General features: G+C 38.7%; 1 protein-coding gene across 4 annotated transcripts in view; it reads left to right on the top strand.

Annotated features, from left to right (window-relative positions):
• Cpne8 (copine 8) overlaps positions 1-26,053 on the top strand; it is a 230,951-nt gene that overhangs the window by 24,132 nt on the left and 180,766 nt on the right. For all 4 annotated transcript variants that reach the window (XM_076556619.1, XM_076556618.1, XM_042264610.2 and 1 more), the window contains exons 2-3: positions 5,694-5,734; positions 6,390-6,436. In XM_076556619.1, the coding sequence (XP_076412734.1) occupies positions 5,694-5,734; positions 6,390-6,436 (88 nt within the window). The remainder of the gene's footprint in view (positions 1-5,693; positions 5,735-6,389; positions 6,437-26,053) is intronic.

Raw genomic sequence — 26,053 nt, 5'->3', positions numbered from 1 at the left:
TTTGGCCTCTTGCTCCTATTCTGCAAACAGGGCCTTTCAAATGTCCCTACTGACAGGAGCTTATTTTGTTTTACACTGTTTGGCTCAAGTTGCACATTCCTAACACTTCTAAGAAAATAAGGCATTTCTTCTGAAATTCTCCACTGTTTTATTCCATAAAGAAAGAGGACTGGAGTGGGAAGAGTTGGCATCACAAGGCCGTTGTTATTGGAACTGTGTCATTTATTAACTTTTTTCTGAGCCTCTGCTGAGTTTCCTTATTTATAAAATGACTTTTAAAAATAATTTCTTTTATTTTTGGATTATAATTCAATCATTTCCCCCTGTTCCTTTTCTTCCTTCCAAAACTCCCTTACATCCCTCCATGCTTTCTTTCAAATCCATGGCCTTTTCTTCATTAATTGTTGTTACATGCATAGCTTTATGTATGCATATATAAAATATTTGTATATATTATATAATATACATATAATAAGTATAACTTGTTCAGTCTGTCTAATGTTAATTGTATGTATGTATGTTTTCAGGGCTGATCTTTTGGTATGGAATAACCAACTGGTATGCTCTTCCCTGGTGGGGAAGACTATTTCCTCCACTCTTGGTGTTTCTCAGTGGTCTGCAGTTCTTTATGTAGGGCTGATGCCTTATGGGCTTCCCAACTTCCAATTTGACCTGTTCATTGTTGTCCTGGTTCAGCTCATGTTTTGACAGTGATACTGGTGAGACTTTAATAAGCCTGTAGCCTCTAACATTAGTCGGAGACACAGTCTCACAAGAGAATTCCAAATTCTCTGGCTCTTACAATCCTTTAGTCTCTCCTCAGTGTCCCTTGAGCCTTAGGGACAAGAGTTGTTCTATAGCTGTAGCCATTGAGACTAGCTAGATTCCACAACTCTGCTTAGAATTGGTTTTGCTTTTTTGTAATGGTCTTAGCTTGTTGCAAATAAAGTTTTAGATGAGGGGTGAGGTCCACATTTACCTGTGGATATAAGGACAAATATTTAGATGTAGTTAGAGATTATGCTGTTTTAAAAAACTGGTGGTTGTAGGTTCTTCTCCAAGCTCCATAACTTCACTAACTCTAGGTAGCTGGCTAGGTTTCCAGCCATGATTTCCCTCTTGTTGAACAGATCTTAAGTCTAACTAGAGAACTGTTGGTGACCACCAAGGTATGTGTGTCACAACTGTACCCTTTGGGTTATTGTTCTATTCTGGTCATTGTTGTGGTTCATAGGCATCATAGCCAGATAGGACTACTGGTTGCTTCCCTTGCTTAGAAGCTTTCATGGTGCCTTCTGGTACTATTAAATCTTCTGGGAAGAGGCATTCAAATCAGTTACAGCTCAGTGGTCTCTGGGCCCTGTTTCTGAAGCACATGGTGTTTTCAATACTAGGGGCTTTCCTTCTACCTGAGGGTGGGACCAAGGACAATAGAAATAATCTGTAATGTTTTGAAGTCTCTTCAACAATCCTGACCTACAACTCAAAAAAGGGCTTCTCATGGCTGTTTTATTTTTGTTTTTGCTAGATGGTCTTTGGTTCTAGGTGGGAGCATTATCATCTTAGATAAAATAATTTCATTTAAACTATATATGTCTATTTATATACAGACTTCTGTGTATTATAGGTTTTCCTTTCAGGTAGATAATTTATAATATGATTCCTAATGACTTTTTCAGACATCCTTACTGTTGCTTTGTCCTTTCTCCATCTTCTATATTTATCTCCACCCCTTCTCTAATTAGAGACCCCCATTTTCCATTTCCCCAGTCAAGTCCCTTGTACCCTGCTATTTCCCTTCCCTTCCCCCCTACTGACCACCCAGGCAATGGTCCCAATTTACTTTCCTGGTTTCTGTAGTTCCTCTTGGATATGTACTCACATCTGAAGTTTTAGAGTCAGGAACCTTCAATGTAAAAGAATGCAGTCTGGGTTACCTCACTTAATTTGATCTTTTCTAGTCCCACATATTAACATGATACACTTTCTTTTTAATAAAATATTTGTAAAGTAAAATATTTTGTGCCTATCTCGAGTAGGCTGTGGGTGGGTGCAGTTTGACAATTGTTGATCATTTGCTCTCTATACATAATTAAAAGGATATGACTTTTCTAAACTTTCAAAATGTGTGAGCATAATAGCCTTCCAGGAACTCAAAGTCAGTTGTTCTCTTTTGTATTCTATTCATATGACCACAGTAGAGAAGAATTTATTTTTAGAAAGAACTGGGAAATTAAATCTTATTTGTCAAGATCATATTGAAGAAGTTCTGTGGTTTTATTCTTCATCATGTGAAAACTTTTAGATTGCTATGTTCTTTTTTAAAATATATTTTTTAAGATTATATTATAATTACATCTTTTCCTCCTTTCCTTTCCTCCTTCTAGATCTTCATATGTATACCAGCCCTTTGTTTTCTTTCAAACTTATGCCCTCTTTTCTTTTTTCTTTCATTATTACACACATACACACACAGATACAAACACATACACACACTTCCATAAATATAACCTGCGTGGTCTGTGTAATGTTACTTATGTGTATTTTTTCAGGCCTGGCCATTTGGTTTTGGATAACCAATTGGTGTGCTCTTTCCTAGGGATGTAGGTGGAGTTTTTTGTTGGGACCACCACCCTCAAATTTCCAAACAGAGACTTATTATTAATTATAAATGTTCGACTGATAGCTTAGGCTTGTTACTAACTAGCTCTTACATTTTAAATTAACCCCACTTCTATCCTTTTACTTGCTGCCACATGGTTCATGGCTTGTTACTTCATTTTGTACACATACTGCTTACTCTGCATCTGACTGATGCCTCACGAGACTCCTCTTTCTTCTTCCTAGTGTCTGGGTTCTTCCTAGACTTCCTCCTAGTCTGGCTTTCTTGCCCAATCTCTTCGTGCCTAGCTATAGACCAGTCATCTGTTTACTAGTCAATGAGAGCCATGCATATTTACAGTGTACAAAGATTGTTCCACAGCATGGGAAGGACTATTTCTCTTGCTCTCAGAATTCCTTAGTTACCTATAGTTAGTTCTCTGTCTAGAGTTTAGGCCTCCTGGACTTTTCCTATCTGTGTCAGCATGCCTATTGGTGTCATTATTGTTCAGCTCATGTTTAGGAAGTCATGTTGGTAAGACTTTATGGGTATAGCTTCTGACATTCCTAAGAGACACAGTCTCATAGCAAAACTTCCCATTTCTCTTGCTTTTATAGACTTTCTACTCTTTCTACAAAATGATCTCCTTTGCAGAAGTTGTGCCATAGATGTATCAGTTGGTTGTCGGGTCTATCTATCTATCTATCTATCTATCTATCTATCTATCTATCTACTATTTATCATGGTATCCATCTGTTGCAAAGAGAAGTTTCCTTCATGAGAGGTTAGGACTATACTTACTTTAGGAATAAGGATAAATATTTAGGATGTGGTTAGAAATTTTGCTGGTTTAGTAAGATGGAGGTTGTATTTTCTCCTCCAAGACTCATGACTTCACTAGCCCTGATAACCTAGGCAGGTTTCTAGTATCAGGCATGATTTCCCACCTTTTGAACAGGTCTTATGTCTAATTATAGAGCTCTTGTTTACACCCAAGGTATGCATGCCAGTGCCACTAATGTACTCTTAAGGTAGTTGTGCCTTGCTGGTAGTTGTGGTTCTTGCTGGATTTTTAACCTTAGCATTGTGGATTAGACATTAGGATTAGAATGGGTAGAAGACACAGTGTTGAGTAGTCACTGGTTGACCACATTAATTTTGCTGGTGAAAATCTTTATTTTATATTTTAAATTGAAGATTGTAATTAGTCTTATATGAGCAAGGCACTGGAACTGCTTTATTGTCTTCAAGATAAATATCTAGCATATTCTTGAGTCTCAACCACACTAGTGCTTTGTACTCTCTTATTTTCATGAACTCTGAAAAAAAAGAGCTTAATTAACATTATTTTAGAATCTTAATGGGCCAGAGAATTATTACTAAGTGGAAAACTACCTTTGCAAATGTAATAGCACAATACCTCCTCAAATGGAAATGTTTTGAATTACAATTTGCCAACCACTGCTGGAGTCTGGGAGTCTGGATAAGGGACAGAAAGGATTGTTTTTCATTTGATTTCTGTGTAGCATAGACCTTTCAAAATCTGACTTACTTCCAAATCCAAGTATGTCTGCTCTTTTGTTCCTAGGGCTACTTCACTGTGTGGCTTCAGGTTGCCACCTGAGCTACATGGTTCAGTTAATGATGAACATGGAAGTGGTAGCTTTTGAGAACTGAAATAAGAGGATATATCGGACTAGTGTGGACAAAAGGATTGCTTGGATATAGATCCCATCTGAAATGGAAAAAGAGGTTTCAAAGTACTCTGAGGCTGGAAGGACTGTGAAATAGATTCCAAGTATAATTGTAATGCTGATGACAGCACAGGTGGTGTCCAAGAACAGCAGCCCGGTAGAGGAGTGAAACAGCTGGAACACGGAGTTGTCATCTAAGTAATCAACAGATATGTTAGTGATTTCAAATGCTTACCAAAAAATGGAAGCCGGATCTGAAGTAAAAATTTGAGCTTTGGAACTTTCAGATTATCACCATTGATATCTTGGTTTTCATAAAGAGCTGCAGATTGAAATGATCACTTTGAGACTAGTTTGAGATGTAACTTTCCCAGTACTTGCCTACCTTATTAATCAGAGAAGACTGAATTCAACTCTTGCGTTTTGGTGTGTGTGTGTGTGTGTGTGTGTGTGTGTGTGTGTGTGTGTGTGTGTGTGTGTAGGTGTACATGCCTGCTTGTGAGTGTGTGTGTAAGCCACAGGTCAACACTCATGTACTCCTCCATTGTTCTTCACTTTACTCTCGGAGACAGGGTCTTTCACAGAACCAGGAACTTGTGGATTCAGCAAAACTCCCTGGTCCTGGAGCTTCAGGGACTCACCCACCTGTCTGCTTCCCCTGGGCTGGGCACATAGGCACACGGTGCACTACCTGGCTTTTGACATGTGAGATGGGGCCCTGACCTCAGGTCCTCAGGTTTGTGCAGTAAGCACTTACTGCACCTGTACTTAATTTTTTAATGAAATCCAGTATTATTTTTAGAGAATAATGTATATGATTATAGTATAGCTGTTGAAGATAACAGGATACTCCATTGCCCATTTTCTGGTTTCACATTATTCTGTTATAGATATGCAAACACATGCAAAAAATTAAATCAGTAGTTGTATCAGCTTTGTCTAGTTGTCTGATATTTCAGAAATTCCGAGACTAAGAGGTTGTTTTTAATAACCCTTCAGGGCTGAGAGGTGTCACTAGAAAGGGCTTCCTACTGCATGCTTTATATACACCCACGTGGTCACAAGTTCTGAATCCCAAGTTTGTCTTAGCAGCTGACTCACATTTCAGTTTGGGACGTGTCCAGGCACCTGCAGGATGAGTTAAAAGGAGACCTGGTGACATCTGCACAAGCATTCCAGTTCTACAACATGGGGAATCATGTCAACAGTCATACAGGACTAAGACATGAATCACCTCATTTCTAATCTGCTGATAGCCAGTCGAATGAGAGAAGCAAGACTTTACAAAGTTCACATTTAGTTCTGTGTATATGTTTGCATATTTATGTTTTGTGAGGCTATATGAATCTAAGTGATTGGTTTTGTAATTAACTAGCCTTCTCTATTTTGTTTAACAGAAATCTTCTTGATAGAGACACGTTTTCTAAGTCTGATCCAAGTAAGTGAAATATTGCTTATTTTACTCAATGTTGCAAAAATTATGTGAAATTTACTATTTCTATTTGTATGGTTGCTTTTAAAATGAGGAAAGACATGGGCATTTATGGACAAAAATCCTTGTGCCTGACTTGACAAGTGATAAGATTCTTCTTAACCCATAATCATTTATGTAAATTCTTTAGTCTTCATTTTTTAGACTTTATCAATTAATAGAATACCTTACCTGTTTATGAACAGTGACAATGGGTTGTAGATATAAATGCAAAATATGTTTGCCTCAGATTGTCACTTCTGAGGTTGCTCTGAGCAATTAAGTATCCTCAAAATGGTTTACAAATCTTTCAAACCCCAATATTTGAAATTATCAAAGTATGGTTTTAAATTTCGTCTACATCTACAGTGTAATCTAAAGGAATTATCAAATAATGGTAATATTCTCTGTGTGCTAAAATATAGTTGTAATAAAATTTGAAGGTTGACATAGTTTGTTTTCTAATTCTTTGAAGTAATTTTAACAGTTGAATGATTTTTTGGTGATTTCCTCACAAGGATAAAACAGGGAATTAAGCATGTTGTTTTGATGTAACCTGTGGACAGTTGAAAGAGAAATCATGTACATTCACCTATGTGTGTGTTTTTTTCATCTTTTGTAGTTTGCGTCTTATATATACAAGCAGTTGGAAATAAAGAATGGAGAGAGGTAAGAGAAAAATGCTTCCAAAATCACTGTGCAGAGGCCACAGCATCTTTATCTTAGAGAAGCTGACCTGTTTTCAGTAATTTTAAGTCTTTCTTAACCTAAAGACTGAATTTCTCATTGTTTGATTTTATTGAATTTTCACTCATGAACTTCTCATGAAGTATTCCAGAGCTGAGACTTGCCCAGTTGACTTTATCCCTTCTGTACGTGATGTTTGTGGAGTTAATCTCACTTTCAGAAGTCAGTGGTTGAATTTTCATAAAGTGCCACACAAAAGGGTGCTTATTGTCAAATATCACCTGCCTTTTTTTAAAAAAATCAGTTGGTAACTTATTGTTTGGAAATAAAATAGAAACTCAATTTCCTCACACAAATAGGCTTTGTTCAATGAGCAAAAGCAAAAAGTGTGGAAGATTTCAATGATCTTTTTTTCTAGAAAGTCTCCACATTTAGAGAGAAGATGAGCAGAGGCGGGGCCTTTCACTTTCCTGGTCTTTGCTGTTTTGTGTTTGTTTGTTTTAGAAAGGCAGCAGGTCATTTTAATGGGGTCACGGTATATGACTAGAGTTCCCTAATGCAGTTTTCCTACTTGTTGTCACAGACTGATTTCATTAGTCCCCTGATCAATTGTCTCAATGGTCAGGTAGCCAGTTAAGAATAGATCAATGTAGTTTATGCTCAACAGGAAATAAACAATTCAAATATTATAACTATTGGTAATGTTGGATTGTCAGTATGATGCTGAACAGCGGTTTGTTTTCTTTTTTTGTATGTGTGTTTTAATAAGCTTTCATTATTATAATAAATACCCAACACAACTTACCTATAAAGAAAAAACAGTTTATTTTGAGTTGTGGTTTTAGAAGTTGTCTATGCTTAGTTAGTGCTCCTGCTTTGGTTGAGGTAATTACACAGTAGGAGATCAAGTTTCCCCATTGCTAGGAAGGTAAGGAGAGTGGGGAGGGCTGGGGCCATTGAAGGTCACACCTCCAGAGACTTCAGGACCTCCAGGCTGCACATCTTCCCAATAGTAACACTTTAGAAATCAATTCTTGAATGCATGACTTTTGGGTAATATTAAACTTATAGGATTCAGCCCCTGACTCCCCCTACTAGCAAATTTCACAGCTGTCTCAGAATGCACAACCCATTTACTCCACACATAAGAGTCATAAAACCTTAATTATTGCAGTGTTGCTTGAAAGAGTCTGTGGCACAGGCAAACTGAAGTGTGAGCCCTGAAAAGACAAGAGTCAGGACACACCCCAGACATAGTGGCAAATAGACACAGGGAGAATTCAGGCCATAGAAAGGAATTAGAGCAAAGCAAGGATGAAAGTCAGCAGGGAAGAATCCGTAAAATCCCAGTGTGACACCCTTTGCACACTGTCACCAGATGTGGCCTTAAGAGCTTGTGCAACCCTGCTCTCTATGGTCTTCTTGGTTGCAGTCCGTATGACCAGCCCCGTCCGCCACCTTTGCTTGTTGCCTGCGGTATTCCCAAGGAACACTGCATTTCTGCCTTCTAGAATTTCCATGGAAACTTCAGCTCCACACATTCACCTGTCAGGGGCTGCTTGCCAGGTATTCCTTTGAAATCTGCATGGGGACATTTATGACCCACTTTCAGGGCTTATATTCTGCCTGCCTGTAAGAATAGGATCATATAGAGGACACTGACTTTTACCTACAGCCTAAGCTACCTGGTCCCACTCAAACAGCACAATGAGCTCTTCATAGATGGCTAAACTTGGGGGAATGATCCCCTAGTACATCCTGGGTGAGTGAAGCATCCAAGAGCTCTCTCTCTCTCTCTTCTGACGTAAGTGTTCAAACCAAACTTATGTTCAGCCCTCTGGAGCTGTGGTTGGTGGGAGCTGAGGTGCTCACAGCATGTCTCTTCTCTTCTGCGTGAAGGGAATTTGCTTCCTTCCTGCTTCTGCTGGTCTCACTTACCTGGACTGTGCATGTGGTTCTTTTTCTAGACTTGCTGCAGAATTTCCCAGTCTTGCTGCTTCCTTTTCTTTGATCCAGATTCTTTCCTGAAATTTGACTAAAAGCAGCCAGTGATACTCACACTGAGAACTGTGTGCTTTGTTGTCTTGAAATTGACCCTGCCAGACAAACAAATCTATTACCTTCAAGTTCAAAGTACCATGGTGTCTTATAACACGGGTAAAATGCCTCAAATTGGTTGGTTGGTATGGTGTAAGAGGGAAGGCCTTTGGTCCATTTCCTGGTGGGATTCTACTTTCCAGGTGAAATGTCACCAGTAGAATGTTACTGTCCATGTTCTTAGGTGCACTCAAACCCTGCACCAACCATATAGCTCTGCTTATAGAATTTCAGGCTTTTTCTAACTTGTTCCATCAGGCCTTCTGAATGGCTCCTGTGAGGTCCATAGGCTTGGCCAGGTTGTTAGCATACAACAGCAACAAAGACCACTCCACTTCCTGGTGCCAACATTCTATATTACCAACATCCTACTAGGAAAAATGCATGTTTGATATAATCATCATAGCAATACAAAAGTTTCATCTGACACTTGGGGAGATTTGAGTTCATCACTGGTTAACATTACTTCCTTGGCTGAAGCAGTATCCATTGGCAAAAGTGTGTAGTAATGCAGAGCTTTCCTGGTGGTGGCTTGAACGAGATGACCCCCATAGGCTCATATGGTCTTTCATATTTACCTCAAAATTACTCATATCTAAATGTCAAGTCATTAACATTTTCCCATGCCTGCTTTATAGTTTCTGTAATATGCCTAATAACATTTTTTTCAATTGTCCTGATTTCTTCCCTAGAGTCTCATCATCTAATCAGTCACCCAGAAGGGTGAATTCTCTTTCACAAAGTAAAGCAGAGCAATGACTTACTTATAGCTTCACTACTTTTTTTAATTCTCATCGTGTGTGTGTGTGTGTGTGTGTGTGTGTGTGTGTGTGTGTGTGTGTGCGCACGCGCGCGCATGTGTGCAGGCATATGTACCTATGCATGAGGAGGCCACAAGTGGCCATCAGGTGTATTTATTGTTCTGACTGATACAGAAGCTTGCTACTTTGCCTAGACTAGTGAGCCCCTGGGACCTACTCTTGGCTCATAGTTCTGGGGTTAGGGCATGTGGGCACACCTGGCTTTTTTCTGTGTTTTCTGGAGACTTGCACTAGGATCTTCATGCTTGCACAAGTTCTTTTACCCAGTAAACCATCTCCCCAAACCTGACAAGTTGTCTTTTGTTTTCCTTGTTGCAATGTTCTCTCAAGTCTGGCTCTACTGTCTTGCATTCTTTTATTTGGTTATGCATTTGATCTTTCTAAAAATCCATGCAATTCCCAATCATTTGCTCTCAGTTCCCCTTTCCATGTCCGGCTCAATGAAGCATAGAACTCTTAATAGAACATAGGTGCCAGGCTCCATAGGGCTGAAGAGTGCTGTGCTTCAGTGACCAATAAAGAAAGCATGGTAAATGCAGAACCAGACACTTAGCCAGTGCTAGTTCGTAACAATGACACAGTCAGAATTCATCAGATAGGGGGAGTTTAAGGAATGACGGTGTAAAATGCTCAGAACTGTACCAGAGTGTTCTTGTTGGATATTAATAAGCTAAATTCAAAGTTTCCCTTGGTTAAAAACAGTCTCATGATTTTTTTAATTGCCTAATTAGTGAAGTGAAATATTTTTTATATAATTTGCTAGCTCTTTTGCTATAACAATGGATCATGACTATACTAAGCCATTCCCACTTATTGGCTAATTTGATTTTTACAACAAACTTAAGAGGTATGGGCTATTATAATCACTGTAATAGGAAACAGAAGAACAAATGGATAAGAAATTTGACCAGTAACACTTGGTTATTAATCCAGAGTGGTGCTTTGAATCCTGGCTGTCTGGAATTGTTGGTATTAGATTACTTTTGTGGGCACAATTCTTATCCACTTCTAGCTATTATGTTCTGTTTTTATAAAGATAAAGAAATTTCATGTCATTGGGGGTGGGTTGTAATTATTTTTTAAGCTTGATTCTAAATAAGCAAAGAACAACAAAAACCGAAAACCGTATAGGAAACCAAGTCTTACTATTTAGGGAAGGTGGCATGTTATTAAGATAAAATGCTGAGACGTAATAGAATATTCTGCTATTCTACTGTTTGTTTTTCAGAGAATAGAAAATGGTGGTTATAAAGACCACATTCAAAGGCAATGTGAAAACCATGATGAAATTGAGAAGGTATTGAAAAACAGGACCCAGAGCTGTCCTAAAGGGGTAGAAGCCATAGAAGAAAAACTGGGGGGCACTGGTTGTCTTAGCTTGCTTGTCTTTCTACAAAAGAACACCAAAGTTTAGATAAATTATGAGGAGAGTATTTATCTCTCCCTATTTTGGAGGCTATGAAGTTTAGTACTGACACTGAGGGGCCCATGTCTCGTGAAGCCTTGTTATCTTATTCAGTGGTGGAAAGCTGAAGGGAAGGCGAGCCCTGTGCCAGGCTGGGGCTGGGCTGAACTCACAAAAGCATCCTTATCCCAGTGACCCATTTCCTCCATTAGGATCCTGCTCGCCTGGAAGTGCCATGACTTCATTAGGAGAGCAGCACACGTGTTCAAAGCCCTCACTCAACACTGCTGTATGGGGATGAGGTGGCCAACATGTGAATTCCACTCCGCTATAGATAGGCCTGAGAAGGTACTTTCAAAAGAGTTGACCGTGCTAACAGATGAGTGAGTGACGTGGAAGAACAGGGAGGAAGTGCAGATGGAGGAGCGATGTGTGCTGGAGCACTCAGCAACGTAAGGGACTTGCTGGGTGAAAAAAAAAAAAACCCGACAGAATAAACCCTATTTGATACTTAATCCCCATAGCAATTTTTACGGAAGATAGTTTCCTTAGCTTGAGAGGAAGATAAATGTATCCTTTACACTTTCCAGGGTAATGAGGTGCTTTAAGGCAGGTGCCTGGTTTCCTGATAACTCTACGCACGTGTGACATGAGGAAGGATTCCAGCTCCTACAGTTGTTCCAGTAATGAACTATTAGTTGCTAGTTTAAGTGTCTGGCATACAACAAGTACTGTACAATTAGGGAAACCCTGAGATTCTAAGAGGGAAAACAACTTTCATAAAAAACAAAACAAAACAAAAACCCATGAAGTATCAAGTAATAACTTCCTACATTAAAAAAATCCTGTCCTTGGTGCTTGCTCAGCAATTGATGGGAAATGGTATATGGAGTTACCTTGGCCTCAAACCCAATCTGAAAGTGCAGTGCCGCACAGCTGCCAATAGCCTATGCCATCCGAGGTCACATTGATGTATGTGCAATGCTTACATGAAGAAAAATGATGCATTTCTATTGGACCCCCCAACATTGTCCTTTTTAATAAGTGAAAAATGATTGTGGGTAGGCAATTTCAGGTGACTCGGCTTAGTGCTCTTGCTCTTTACTCCTCTGGGAGCAATTTTGAAATTGTTGCCTTTTGATTTCTATGCTTTAGTATACAGCAGAGCAAGTATGTGTGTGAGGAGGGCCTCTGTCTTGAAGTGAGAGCCAGCCTCCGAGCCATGTGAATTAAGGAAGGTTTGTTCTGAAGACAGTGCAGAGCCTGGACTGTCATGACTGTCCTCGGATTCTTAAAATATTTTCCTTGTAGAAGTGGGTACCAGTAGAATAGCCCACTCTAAGGGAGAGCTTTGAAGCAGTAGATATTGTCACACGGGATTGAGTTTCTGGGGACTGTGAAGCAGCCTCGTGGATGTCTGTAATGAGAAACATCCAATCAGGGCTCCTCCGACTCACCAGTGAGAGCTTGTTCTCAGTGCTGCTATTCTTGCAAGTTTGTGATTTCACATTGCTAGGGAGTTCAAAACCAAACTTTTAGTAATTTTATCAGTTCTTCCAAATGCATAGCAGGTATAAAATATTTTATCAAGATGAGACACAGCTGCCTATTTCAGGCTGGACTAAGAAAATATAGGTATATTCTTAATAACTCCACAAATACTTAATCATTTATTAATCTCACCAGCATTTAACGAATACTGGTTGTGTAGCTGGAATGGCAGGTCAAATTTAAAAACAGAGTATTTTTACCTCAAGAACTGTTTGGCATAGTTAGTTTTCTCAGCAATTTTGGCTCATTTGTATAACCAAGTTTATTGGCTTAGATATCAGTTTCACCCCACTGGTATAGTGGTTGTACTTTTATTTCAATTAAGGTGATTTATCAAAAGCTTTAGCGTGCTGTGATTTATGTTCTGAGATTTATTGCATTTAGTTATCAGGGAACAACTGGCAAAATGCTTAAATCAGAAGCAAAATAGTTCTGATAAATACAAGGTTTTCTTAAAACAGTCCATAGTTGAAACCCCAATTTTAAATTATATCTGACAATGTCCTAGTTATCTTTTCTTCAATATTTTTTCTAATGACCATGAATTATGAAAAACTCTTGAAATAATGGATCTTTTGATAAGCTATAATGATATAAATTGTCATATTTAATGGAAGTGCAAAAAAACAGTATAATGGACATAGTGAAGGAATCTCCCAAGGAGCTGCATATCAATAGAGCATTGGAAAATGCTGTTGACTTCTGTGAGTTAGGGTTTAGTGCTCCAGAATGAATCCACTTTTTTGAATTACTCTTAAATGTATGAATTGCAGGGTTGAGTCTGGATTCCTTAAGTTTCAGTGTGAGGAGAGGAAGCAGCTGAAGTTGCTTATAATTTTGAAATATTGTTGCTTGAAATGATTGGCATCATTGCCATTGTCTCTGGCAGGCTTCCTTTCACCCACACTTGGTGGTTCAACATTTACTCATCCCCCTCACTGAGCAATACCCACTCAGAAAACACTGGGAGATTCTTTGAAGCTCAGCTTTCTCAACCTCACAAATAGGATGTCTGCCATGAAACAAACGCTCTTTATCTTGTAGGGAGAATTTCCAACACAAACCTTTGAAATCCCGTAACTTTGTTATGAGCCTTGTTACTTTCCACTTCATACAATAAATATCAGACTTTTGTTTTATTTTATTGGTACTTATCTTAGTCAGGGTTCTCTAGAGAAATAGAACCCATAAAAACATATATACATACTACAGATATATACATATATAGACACCTGTACCCACACTTAAAATGGTTTAGAAAATAATATCCAAAGAGTACAACAACAGCTATCACACATCAGAAAAGCCGAGCATGTGGTACTCACTTGGTCCTTATGGCTGAGTATCACAGGAATCGGAGTAGTGTGACAATGACTGCTCACACCAGAGAGGCCCAGACCCCAATAGTTGCTTAGTCCAGGGAAGTTGGTACCTTAACAGACTCAATCTGGCACAGAAGGCCTGGAGTGTTCCTGGAGAGCCACTGCTCCCCAGTCCACACTGGAATCCTAGGAAAGCTGGTTCTAATGTTAGCCAAGGAATCAGGAGCAGCAGCATTGAGGGAAATCACCCCAATGGCAGGAGGGAAGACCAAGCTAGCCAAAAGTGAATAAGATCTTTCTCCTGTGTCCTGATCCCAGACCCTGTGGCCACCACATGTGGAACAGACCCAAGTAATCTACTTACACGGTAGACACCGCCCTTCTATCGAATGTATTCAAGTCCCATTGCTGCTTTCCAGGAGCAGCTTCCTACTCTTGGCTTGTCTTCCTCCTTTGGTGACTCTGTAGATCCCTGCTGGATCCTTACCAGGTCCTCCAACCATCACATATGACTCAGGGTCCAAGAGCCCTGCCAGCTGCCTGACTGGGATGCTCCAATCGCAAGAGAAACTTGTTCCAGGCTTCTTGACCAAACTGTTGAAAGCACCAGACTATGCCAGAGAAAGATCTGAATAGAGGATGCATCCCCCAAATTAGAAAAACAGAGGAAGTCAAGATCCCAACTGCTACGAATCAGCCCCATCCTGAACATTGTAAATACTCTGCTGAAAGAAGGTTAACTTCAACAACAAAAAGAGAAACCAAAGAAGAATGAAAAGAAAATCTCAACCAACATACTAACTCCAGATGCACAGATCGAATGCAGAGATAAAAACAATGTGAAACAAACAAAATAACATGTGAAACAAACAAAATAACATGTCTCTTCCAGAGAGTCCGAATCCCACAATAATGGCCCCTAAAGAAAGTGACCTGAGAGAATATATAGAAACCAACTGGAGAAAGATTCTAACTATGGTCAACAACTCAAAGAAGACAAAGGCAAAGATAAATGGTATAAGGAAGTTAATCTAAGACATAAAGCTTAATTTTTTTTTTGGTAACAACCCAAACTGATATAATGCCAGAAATAAGAAACTCAACAAGTCAATGAAAAACTTCAGTGGCAAGCCTTGTCAACAGAATGGACCATGCCAAAAATAGAGTCAGGGATTAAAGACAAAGCAAAGAAGTTACATCACCCAAGAAATGTCAACAAAAAATTAAAACACACACACACACACACACACACACACACACACACACACACACACACACACACGCACACGCCATGTTAACAGAACATGAGAAACTTCTTGGATATCATTAACCTTTATCATCAGTAAAATCACCTGGAAAGTGAGATGCCTATCCAGGTACAAGAAGTCAACAGACCAAATAAAATAGGCTAGACCAGAAAAGAAATCATCAATGATATACTAGTTAAAACATTAAAAACATAAACTAAAAAAGAGTATTAAAAGCTGCAAGGGAGAAAGGTCACATCACTGATGAAGGCAGCTTTATGAGATAGCACCTGATTTTCCCACAGAAACCTTTAAAGCCAGAAGGGCCTGGAAAGATGGACTCCAAATTCTGGAAGAATTTATAGTTGTATATGTCACACTTGATATCTTTCTCTTCTGCTGTCTTGAATACTGATGGAGGTATTTTAAATTGTGTGTTGGCTTTCTATCAACATGAAAAATACATCAGAAGTGAAATATGTGTGTTTCAGCTCATGGTTTCTGAGGTTTCACTCTATGGTCGCCTGGCTTTATTTCTTTGGGTCATGTTGTAGATTGAATGGGAATGTGTGGCACAGTAAGCATGCTCACCTCATGGTGGCAAGAAAGAGAAATAGTGGGGGCATGGGCCCAATAATCCTTCATGGGCATGCTCCCAAAGACTTAGCTTCCTTCTACAAGGTCCACAACAGTGCCACAGGCTGCATACCTTCAGCATATGGACCTTGAGGGCTGCTCTTTTTTGTCTCTATGTACTGATATGCAGCTTCCCCCGCCCCCCCCCGCCCCCGTTCACAGCAGTAAAACTTTCTGAATTTGTAGTTACTCAAGTCTCCTCACTTGTTAGCATCTATTTCAGTTTTAATGATTTCCTTCAATGTGTCTTTTGGACGGGCCTCACGGAGGTATGTGATCTCTGCTTTTGTTTTCTGTCCTATATTTCTAAAGGATAGCACTGCTAGGATTCTCAGCTGGCAGTTAATTTTCCTTTCATTATTTTCATGTTTCTCTCTTAATGCTTTGAAAGCTTCCTACTGAGAAAGAAGGCTGCTGTCAGGAGTTGGGGCAGGCTTACCTGCTCTGTCTTTATTGCCCGGAGGATATTTCTTTTACATTTGAGTGCTTGATTATAATATGTTTTGGGGAAGACTTGATTGAGTTAAAATGTGATGACCTTTAACATTCTGTAACCTGGATATTTGCATCCTTCTCTTGGTTTGGAAAGACTTCTGTTAACATCTCTTTGGAAAATCTTCCTTCTCTCTCCCATGCTTCCATCCCTCTGGAACCCCCAACTACCCGGATATCTACTTTCTGATGCTTTCATCATGTTCCCATATTTTTGTAAATTCTTTCTCCTCTTTTCTCTCTATCCTTCTGTGTATTTTCATATAGCCTGCCTTTGAATTCACTAATTTTTCTCTCTGTTTAATCTGTGCTAGCAATATCTTCTATTACAGTTTACTTTCACTCTATCTACTTTTCAGCTCAGTGATTTGGTAGCTTTTTTTTCTTTTAATTACTTCCATCTCTCTAAGCTTCTTGGTTGGTGCACTGAGTCATTCCTTCGTTTTGCCTTGGACCATGTGGTGTTTCCTTAAAATGGCTGATTAAACTCTTCTAGATTTTGCCCATACAGCTATTGTTTGGTTCTTTCTTTCACCTTGTTTTAACTGTTAGTTGATGTGATTCTCTGAAAGTTTCTGAATATTGTAGTGGGGTGCATTTTCTGCACATTCAGGAATTAGGGGTTTATTCTAGCCATTGTAGTCTGGTGTTATCTATGCTTATTTTTCCAGGAATGCAAGCATTCCACTCTCAGCTGATATTTTTCTGAGACCCTTCAAATGTCAGCTTTGCTGAAAGTCCATGTGATGGTTGTTTTAGCACTGCAGAGTGACCTAAGCTCAGACTTGTCCCAGATATGTGGTTGGCTCTTGTTCAATATGCATTGGGTTACTAGGATAGAACCTAAAATGAGTAAATCTTAGGAGCTTCTTCTTGGGTCCAGGATAGGCCCTCATGCCTTATAAAGTTTCAATCCTGCTGTAATAACTTTAAATATCCAGATAGTGGTGAGATCAGCTGTGAAATTCTATGCCATACTTACAGCCACAAATTCACCACAGCCTGCAACATAGCCCACTAAGGACTATGCAGCACCAGGTTTGACCAAGGCCCATTCTACTATTGGATGTCTAATGCAGACATAGATTTATGACCCACAATATCTGTAGCCACAAAGTGTGCCTAGAGGAGGAGAGGAGTCTGATGGACTGGAGTGCCATCTCCTATTGATGCTGGTCCTTTCTCAAAGGTCCCAACTGTGAATACTGGCCAGTGAATGGGTCTACTCAGTTTTAGGTTTCTGCAACCCATTATGGGTTCCTAGGCAAAAGCCTATGCTGTTACCCTGTCCTATGGTGAGTGAGTAGACTTGCTCTTACTCTGCCTTGCAAGTTTGAGGTGGTGTGGAGAAGCCTGGCTTTTATCTACCATAGGACACACCAAACTGGGTCATACCCTAATTCCACTGTCATAAGGATCTATGTAGTCTCAGCAATGTACCCTAGCCCAAGCTGCAGCTGGAAGTAACATGGGACAAAATGTGAATGTGTCTCACTAGAACATTTAAGTATCAGCCTGGTGTGTCAAATGTACAACTTCATTGTGAACACTCTTGAGGATAGCTGTAATGACCTGAGGTTGGGGAAGGGTAAGAAAGGGGAAGAAAGACAGCCCTTTGCCCTCAAGATTGATATGAAACTGGGTCACATCTGTATCTCACCACATCAAGACCTGCAGTTTAGACAGGGAAGTGTACTACAAGCCCACTCTAGAACTGGCAGTGATGTGAGCTGGAACTGGAGTCTGCCCCACCAGCATACAGGTCTCTCATGGACTCTGGAGGCTCCATCTGCCAGCTCTGTCCTGGACATGGAGCCTAGTGTTGGTTCTCCCTGTGGTGGTCCTGGCACTGAATTCTTGCTACTCTTCTTGCTGCCTAGGATTGGGGGTGAGGATGGGAGTCGAGGAAACCAGTTATTAGATACTGAGGTTCCCTTACTCAATCCATAGTCATTGGTAGAGGAAGAGAGAGATGGGGCTCTACATGGCTGTAGATGTCAGAGCAGTGGGGCTGATGCTGGATTTTAATTTTATGGACTGCGTGTAAGTCATTCTCCCTCCTCCAAGTCAGAAGCATCTTGCCTTTCACTGTTTGGAATTATGGAAGGAGACACAGTGGCCAACTCTTTCCTTCTTACCTCCTCCATGTTTTCTGAGTCTTTTCTTTTCCTTACACTAAAGCCGTTCACTGTAGTTTCTTTCTCACCTGGTGTCATTAGCTCTTGGGAAGGTAGTTTGGTAAGTGAACAGCCATTCAAACTTGTGTGTTTGTAGGGGATAAATACAGCAGGACCTTAGCCATCCTTTTGCTTTGCCTCTCCATATTTCATGCTTTTCAAATTTATCATCAACTCAATTTAGATAATTACCTCTTTCCAATAATATATTTTAATATTATGAGCTCATTTCTGCACATTTTGTTTTGCCACAATAACATTTCCCCAAACACTGCATTTCAGGAAAAAACTCAGCTTTATTTGATTGGCGATTCTGTTGGTTGGACAGTCTGGTCATGCAAACCTCAGAATTCACAATTCACTGGAAAACATGCATCACATATAAATTAAGATCTGATACTTCATAAATGTAACTCGTATTCTCCAATAAAAGCTCCTGTGTAAATCTAGTCAATTGTTTTCCCCTAGGTGCTAAATTATAACACTAATCCTAGTATTGATAGCTAGAAATGACATGTGAAAAGCAATCTTAGGAAATATTATTCTTAAGAATATGATTTACTTTAAAAACATTGTTTTAGGCAAACTTTTAAAATAAACTTTTAAAATGGAACCTGAAAATTGATGGGGTTTCATCCTTTCTGTGTTTTATGTATGCAACTTAAAGAGAGATGATGAAGGTTGAATTTTTTGACGGCTAATGTTTTAATTCCTAAAAATAAAATGTCCTAAAAAACCCAAAGACTGTCCCATATTTAAAACATTGATTTTAGCAATAGTATCACAAGGAAGCCACATGGCTTCTCCTTTTGCATCTCTCTGTATCCACACCTCACTGATCAATAATAATGTAAGTTCTGAACAAAGGCTCAGATCTCCCATTTGTCATTTCAGAAGTAAATGAACTTGAGGTTGTTGATTTGTGGAAAAATAAATGCATTGGGTAATGAGCCACAGGACCCACTTTATCTCTTTCCCTCAGAGGAAGAGGGCCATACATTCTCTGATGAGGCCAGAGTTTGACTTTCCAGAGCAAGAGAGAATGCATGTGCATGTGTGTGTGCTTGTGTGAATGCTTGTGCATGTGTGTCTGTATAAGCATGTGTGTATATGTGTTTGTGTGTAACCAACATCTCCTACACTGCCTGAAAGTTTATAGTCTTAAATGGAATTTTCTGATTGAATGCATCTGACTAGTCTGTCCTAATAGTCTGTCTGTCTGCCCTACAGAGTTTATTGTCAGATAGACTGTCCTCTGAAGATCACTAGGAATAAAAGTTTCCTATCACATAGTAGTTGGTATGAGATGCATATGAGTCCTGGTGAATTCTCTATGTGTCACAGTTACTCATCTGGCCCAGGCTGCACCTTGACAACATTTGTCTCAGAACAGAGCGGATCTACCTGATGTCAAGAAAGGGAGCTTCTGAATATTATTTCCAGTTCTCCTCTGAAGCACTTTAATGATTAGTTGATTTAGAAGTCAAGAGGGAGTATTTTCTTTCCTCCAGTTCCTGCAGCACTTATTTCTAAATAGAAAAGCAGGTCTTTATTTGATAGTATAATTATCAAAGAAAGGAAAACTTTCAAAACTTGATTATGGATTGTCTTTTACTTTTTGCTTAAAGTTTTAGAAGAATGGTGTTTTATTTCAATTTTTTTAAATTTCATTTAAATAACTGACAGAATTTGCACTTGATAAATAAAAGGAGTTTCCTAATGATTATATAATGAAAATTTAATGCCATATTATTATGGCAAAGGCTGAACAAGACACACCTGTACATATTTATTCTGCCTTAGATTATTTTAAGCAGCCATATACACACTATTTTTAAAATTGTATTTTAATTACAACGTTTCACTGTTCCCTTTCCTCTCTTCAAACCCTCCCATATACCCCTTCCCACTCTCCTTCAAACTCATTGGCTCCTTTTTCATTACATGCTTATATGCATTGCATATACATATATATTTTCAAATATAGTCTGGTGAGTCCATATGATGTCACTTGTATGTATGTTTTATTCCATAGATCATTATGAAGAGGTGTATACACCTTGGATAATATAGAATAGCTGATGTTCAGAATAAGATTTTTTTCTCCAACACTCCTCCATCTCCCTACCCCCTCAACCTCATTTTCTCTCTTTCTGAAAGCCAAAAAATGATATATATATATATATATATATATATATATATATATATATCAAAAAACTCCAAATAAACAAAAAGAATAAGACAAAAAAAATCAAAGCAAAACAAAAAGCACCAAAAAAACCTATGAAGTCTGTTTTGTGTTGGCCAACTACTTACTCCTGGGCATGGGGCCTTTCCTGCATATACCCTGTGACGCTGCATTGGAGAAATTTGTTTTTCTCATTCTTAGTAGGTATTAATGGCTTCTTGGGAAGGGGGCGGGGAGCTTTGTGTCCACTTTCTCAGTGCCAGGCTTTTGTCTTGTTTGAACCTGCGCAGGTGCTGTGCATGTTGTTACTTCTGTGTGAATTCATATGTGGATCTACCCTGTTGTGTCTGGAAGACATTGTTTCCTTCAAGTCATCCATCACCTCTGGCTCTTACAATCTTTCTGCCAGCTCTTCTATGTCAATATCTGAGCTTTGAGGGGAGGGGTTTGGGCTGTGTGCCCCAAAGTCTTTCACTCTCTGCATATCCAGCTATCACTCTCTGTTATGATCACCATCTCCTACAAGAAGAAGCCTCTGTGATGAGGACTGAGAAATGCACTGATCTTTTTCCATACTTTTTAGGATGCACATTATAAGTCTTTCAAATGTTATATCAGAACTTATTAATACTTATCTTTCCTCAAAAATTTAAATACCTCTTATCTGCATAGATAGGCAATTATGTAGTTTCCAGAGATTTAAAACTTTTTATTTAGTAATATTACATTAACTAAGCTCTAAATTTTTCTCTAAGTCAAAATTATTAATAACTTGGTGGCCAGCTGGTATATTCTATCCAAAAAGTAGCAAAGTTCAGATGTGCTGAAGTAGTCATAATATACTTGTGAATTCTTATTGTTGTTGGCTTTCAGTTCTTGTAATATGGTGGATGGAAAACAGAACACCAATTTAAAGTTATTTCTGCATTTTAAAGTAAAGTATACTCATTGTAAGAAATTAAGGACATTTGTAGAAAAAGTTAAAAAATAATTAGATCCTATAGCAGTTTGGTATATCATCTGTTTTTGTATATGTTTGTGTTTATATGTGTGTATACTTATATACTTAGCCAAAATTGGCATTATTATGTTGTATATTACTATTTTCTTAATAAAATATTACTGATATCCTGTGGTTAACCATGTGATCATTTTTTACACAGATATAAATCACACACACACACACACACACACACACACACACACACACATACACACACATCCCTGGCTTAATGGAAGTTACTCTGTACTTAGGAAATGTAGAAGAAACTAATGTATAAGTATATAATTCTAAAACATAAGCTTTATGATTGGGTGAAACCTACCATGAGAATCATTTTGAATAAGTAGTTCAACTTCAGATTTAATATTTAGAATTGTAGTGTTGACATTCAGCAGAAACTCAGAGGATGAAAACTAGACCTAAACATTGGAATTAACACTATTCTAGAAAGAGGAATCAGCAAGTATCAACTCCACCAGGTAAGAAAGAATTTAATGTGTCCTGGAGTCCAAGAACAGAAGGCTGGACCAAGGACAGGGAGAGGTAACTGCCCAGAGCTGGAGAATGTATTAGTTACTTTTCTTGTTGCTACAATAAAGTATCTGACAAAATTGGCATTAGTTTCCTTTTGGCTTAGAGTCTGAGGGAATATACCATCATCATGGAAAGGCACAGTGGCAGGGGCACTAAAATTCAGAAAATCATAGAAATAAACTTTATATCCATCTAAGTTCAAAAATATAAAAAAATGGTTAATTTTTAAGTAACTTTGACATATGAAAGTTATACCAAGATGAGATCAATAACATTCATCACAATCAGATGGCTGTATTCTGGAGATGCAGGGATGGTTGATATGTAGAGTAATAATTGTAACTCATTGCATAAGTAGTTATTCAAAGATAGAAGCCAAAAGATCATCTCAATAGATGAAATAAAGACTTTTGGTAATATCTACTATCTCTTGATTATAAAGGCCTTGGAGATATGAGGATTAGAAAGGAAATACTTCAGCATAGGTAATAAATCCATAACGAACATAATACTAAATGGTGAGAAACATAAAATAATATCATGAGCAAATCTAAGGTATTTACTCCTACTCAATATTGTGCTAGAAGTCTTAGCTAGAAAAATATGACATGAGAACAGAATTATATTGATATAATTAAGGGAAAGATGTCAAAGTATCCCCATTTGCATAAGATATGGTTCTATACATAAAAGACCATAAAGATTCTACCATAAGACTAGAGGTAATGAACAGTCCACAGAGTGGTAAGACGCACAATTAATGTGCAAAAATCAGTACCCTACTTTACACTACATGACTAATATATGGAAAAAGAAATCAGAGAAACAATCCCATTCACAATATTCTAAAATGTGTATGTGTGTGTGTGTGTGTGTATGCATGTATATATTCATGTATAGATAAGTAAGCACAACCAAGGAAGTTAACTAATTCTACAATGAAAACTTTAAAATACAAAAGAAAGAAATTGAAGGAGACACTAGAAGATGTGAAGATGATCTTGGTTTGGTGGGATTAATATTGTGAATATGACCATCCCACTAAAAGCAACCTACGGATTACATGCAATCAAAGTTGGAATGACATTCTTCACAGACATAGAGAAAAACAGTTTTAAAATTCATATGGAAGCACAGAGGTCCTCAGATAGTCAAAGCAATTCTGAGCCCAGACAGTGCTACCACCACCATCCTTGAATTATTAGTCATACTAATAAAAACATCATGAGACTGGCATAAAAACAGAAGTGTGGATCTGTTGGATAGAACAAAGAAGCCAAACATGAGTCCACACAACTATAGCTACCTGTTTTTGACAAAGATGCCCCCAAAAAATTGGAGACAATATACAGCACTATCAACAAATGGTGCTGGAAAAACTGAATATCTAAACACTAGAATAAAAATAGATTATTATCTCTAACCATGTACAAAATCAACTCCAGAAGGATCAATGGCATCAATGTAAGAACCAAAGCCCTGAAACTTCTTGAGGAAAATTAGGTAGCTCCTTTAAGATATAGTCATTGAAAAGCACTTTCTGAAAAAGATAAGGGAATCAAACTTCATGAAAATATAAAGTTTCTATACATCAAAAGAAATTATCTCGTGAAGAGTCAGCCCTTTGGATGGAAGAAAAATTCTTGCCAAATGTCCATCTGACTGAGGGGTTAACATGTAGAATAGACAATGAGATAAAAATACTTAACATCAAGAAACCAAACAATCTAGTCAATAAATGCACTGTGAAACTAAACAATGAGCTCTTGAAAGAAGAAATACAAATATCTTAAAAGCTTTCGACATCCTCAATTATACAGGGAAATTCAGATGAAAACAACTTTGAAGCGGTGTCTCATATCAGTCAGAAAGGCTATCATAAAAAAACCATATTATGCTGGCAAGGATATGGGGAAAGGGAGCTCTTATTCTTATTGGTGGGAGTATAAACTGATACAGCTCTTCTGGAAATCAACATGGAAGTTTCTCAGAAACGTAAAAATTGATCTGCTGTAGGAGCTATCTATACCACTCCTGGTAACATACTCAGAGGGCTCTGTGTCCTCTTATATAGATACTTGCCCATCAATGTTCATTAATGCTCTATTACAATTGCCGGGAAATGAAACTAGTTCAGATATCCATCAGTTGATGAATGGATGATGAAAATGAGATCAATATGCTTATTAATGAATATTTCAGAAAAATAGAACTCAATAAAATCATACTGAGTGAGGTGATGAGGGCCAGATAGACAAATAAATTAAATAAAATACATCTAAAATGTACTAATTATCACTGAGAGGAGCCAAGTCTTATAGACCCAAAAGAGTTTATCTTGTGTGCTCTGTGAAACCATCGGCTCTCTTAGTCTGCTGGCATAATGGCATAGTATTTATATTATTTGACAGCTCTGGTTGTTGGATGGGGATAATCTGCAGTGAAAATAGAAGTGGAGACAGAGATAGGAATTCAAAACCATTGAGATAGCCCATGATAAAACTTGAATTTAAATTGAAAGTAGGAAATATGGATAGCAGTAGACCATTGTGTGTAAGCGTCCATGTTTACTTACCAGGCCGAGGTCACCTGATATGGCTGCAAAGAATTAAATCAGGCTGGTTAGAGGGGCCACAGCACAACTGGAGCTGTGACAATTTTATTGAGAGCAACCAGATGTTTTATACTTTTATCAGAAACAGAATAAAATGGCAATTGCCAGGATTAATACAATTGTAGTGGCCAGGATACAGTGAAGTTTGCAAGTCATACAGGGTACACAAGATTAATGTCTAAGACCAACAGTCCTATCAAGTTTCCTTACTTCCTTGACTACGAAGGGGTCAAACAGAGAAACGCAAAACAGCCTAAACACTTCACTGCCTGAGAGAGTGCATCTGTCTCCCATGGGCAAAGGTAGAAGCAGGCAAGGGATGGGCCTTAATCCCATTTTCAGGGGGAGGAGACTTCATGACCCTTATACCATCACAAGACAACACTTGACTTTTAGAGATGAAAACAACATTTGAATACAACAAGGACACATGGCACCATCTATCTTCCTGTGGGGAGATGAGAACATAGAAATATGCTCTGTAAAGGGGGGGATTGAATGTCTAAGGATGTAAGTGCACGGAAAATGTAGTCAAGTATGGAAGCAAAAAGCTGGGAAAGCATGCTTCAGAAAGGATGGAGTGATCGGCTATTCCAGATAGGCTGAGAGGCCTAGTGAGGTGAGGGCCCCAAATTGGCACTGAGTCAAGCCACATGAAGGCTGTGGCTGACATCTCCCCAAAGCAATTTTCAGGGCCATATTTCAGAAGATATATTGAGATAGATAGAGTAATGATTTATAGATGATTAACTGAAACCAGGATTTTAAGATCTGCACATTAATCTTCAGTAGAGCAGACAGACTATACCTAGCCTCCACCACTCCTCACAAAACCAGACCTAGAAGGGTGTTAGTGGCTGCTGAGTTGAGGGATTGTGGGCTGCCAATTCAGTGGAAACTCTGTTTGGAAACTTCAGTCTTATCTTCCAGTTTCCTTCTCAGTATAGATTTGGGTTGAAGTCCAAATGAGGGATGGGCTTTGGGGAACATGGTTAATGGTGGAGTTCTGTTGGAATGTCATAGTTTGCTAGCTCAAGACTTTCCACTTTAGTTTGGAAACTGTTTTGTCTCCCTAAGTGGGAAGCTGTGTGGGTCCATATTCCCTTGGACCATGGTTACAGCTGTTTCTGAGCCTGTGGGTGTCTGAACACAGGAGGAACCTGTTCAGATGGCCCTGTATGGATGCCACCCCGGAGACTCTCTCTTCTCAAGGAAACATGTTTCAAGTTAATTTACAATTATGCACCATGGATCCTACAGCAAGTAGCTTCTGGCGTATTCCTGAGATGCACTCAGGGCATCATTTCAATTGTGCTCACACAAAGTGAATGGCTTTCCTTTTTGTTTGGGCTATTTTATGTTTGTTTGTTTTGAAACAGGGTCTCACTCTGCATTCTGGCTGGCATGGATCTTGCAGAGATTGTCGGTCTCTCTGCCTCCTGGGTGTTCCACCACACCTGGGTATTCAGCTTCTTTTTAATGATGCTTCTCTCTTTAGCAACTGTACTCTGC

Source organism: Peromyscus maniculatus, chromosome 20 (assembly GCF_049852395.1).
Source record: "Peromyscus maniculatus bairdii isolate BWxNUB_F1_BW_parent chromosome 20, HU_Pman_BW_mat_3.1, whole genome shotgun sequence".
In the NCBI taxonomy this organism is placed as follows: Eukaryota; Metazoa; Chordata; class Mammalia; order Rodentia; family Cricetidae; genus Peromyscus; species Peromyscus maniculatus.
Note: the sequence above shows the minus strand (reverse complement) of the source record. Positions and strands in the feature narration are given on the sequence as shown.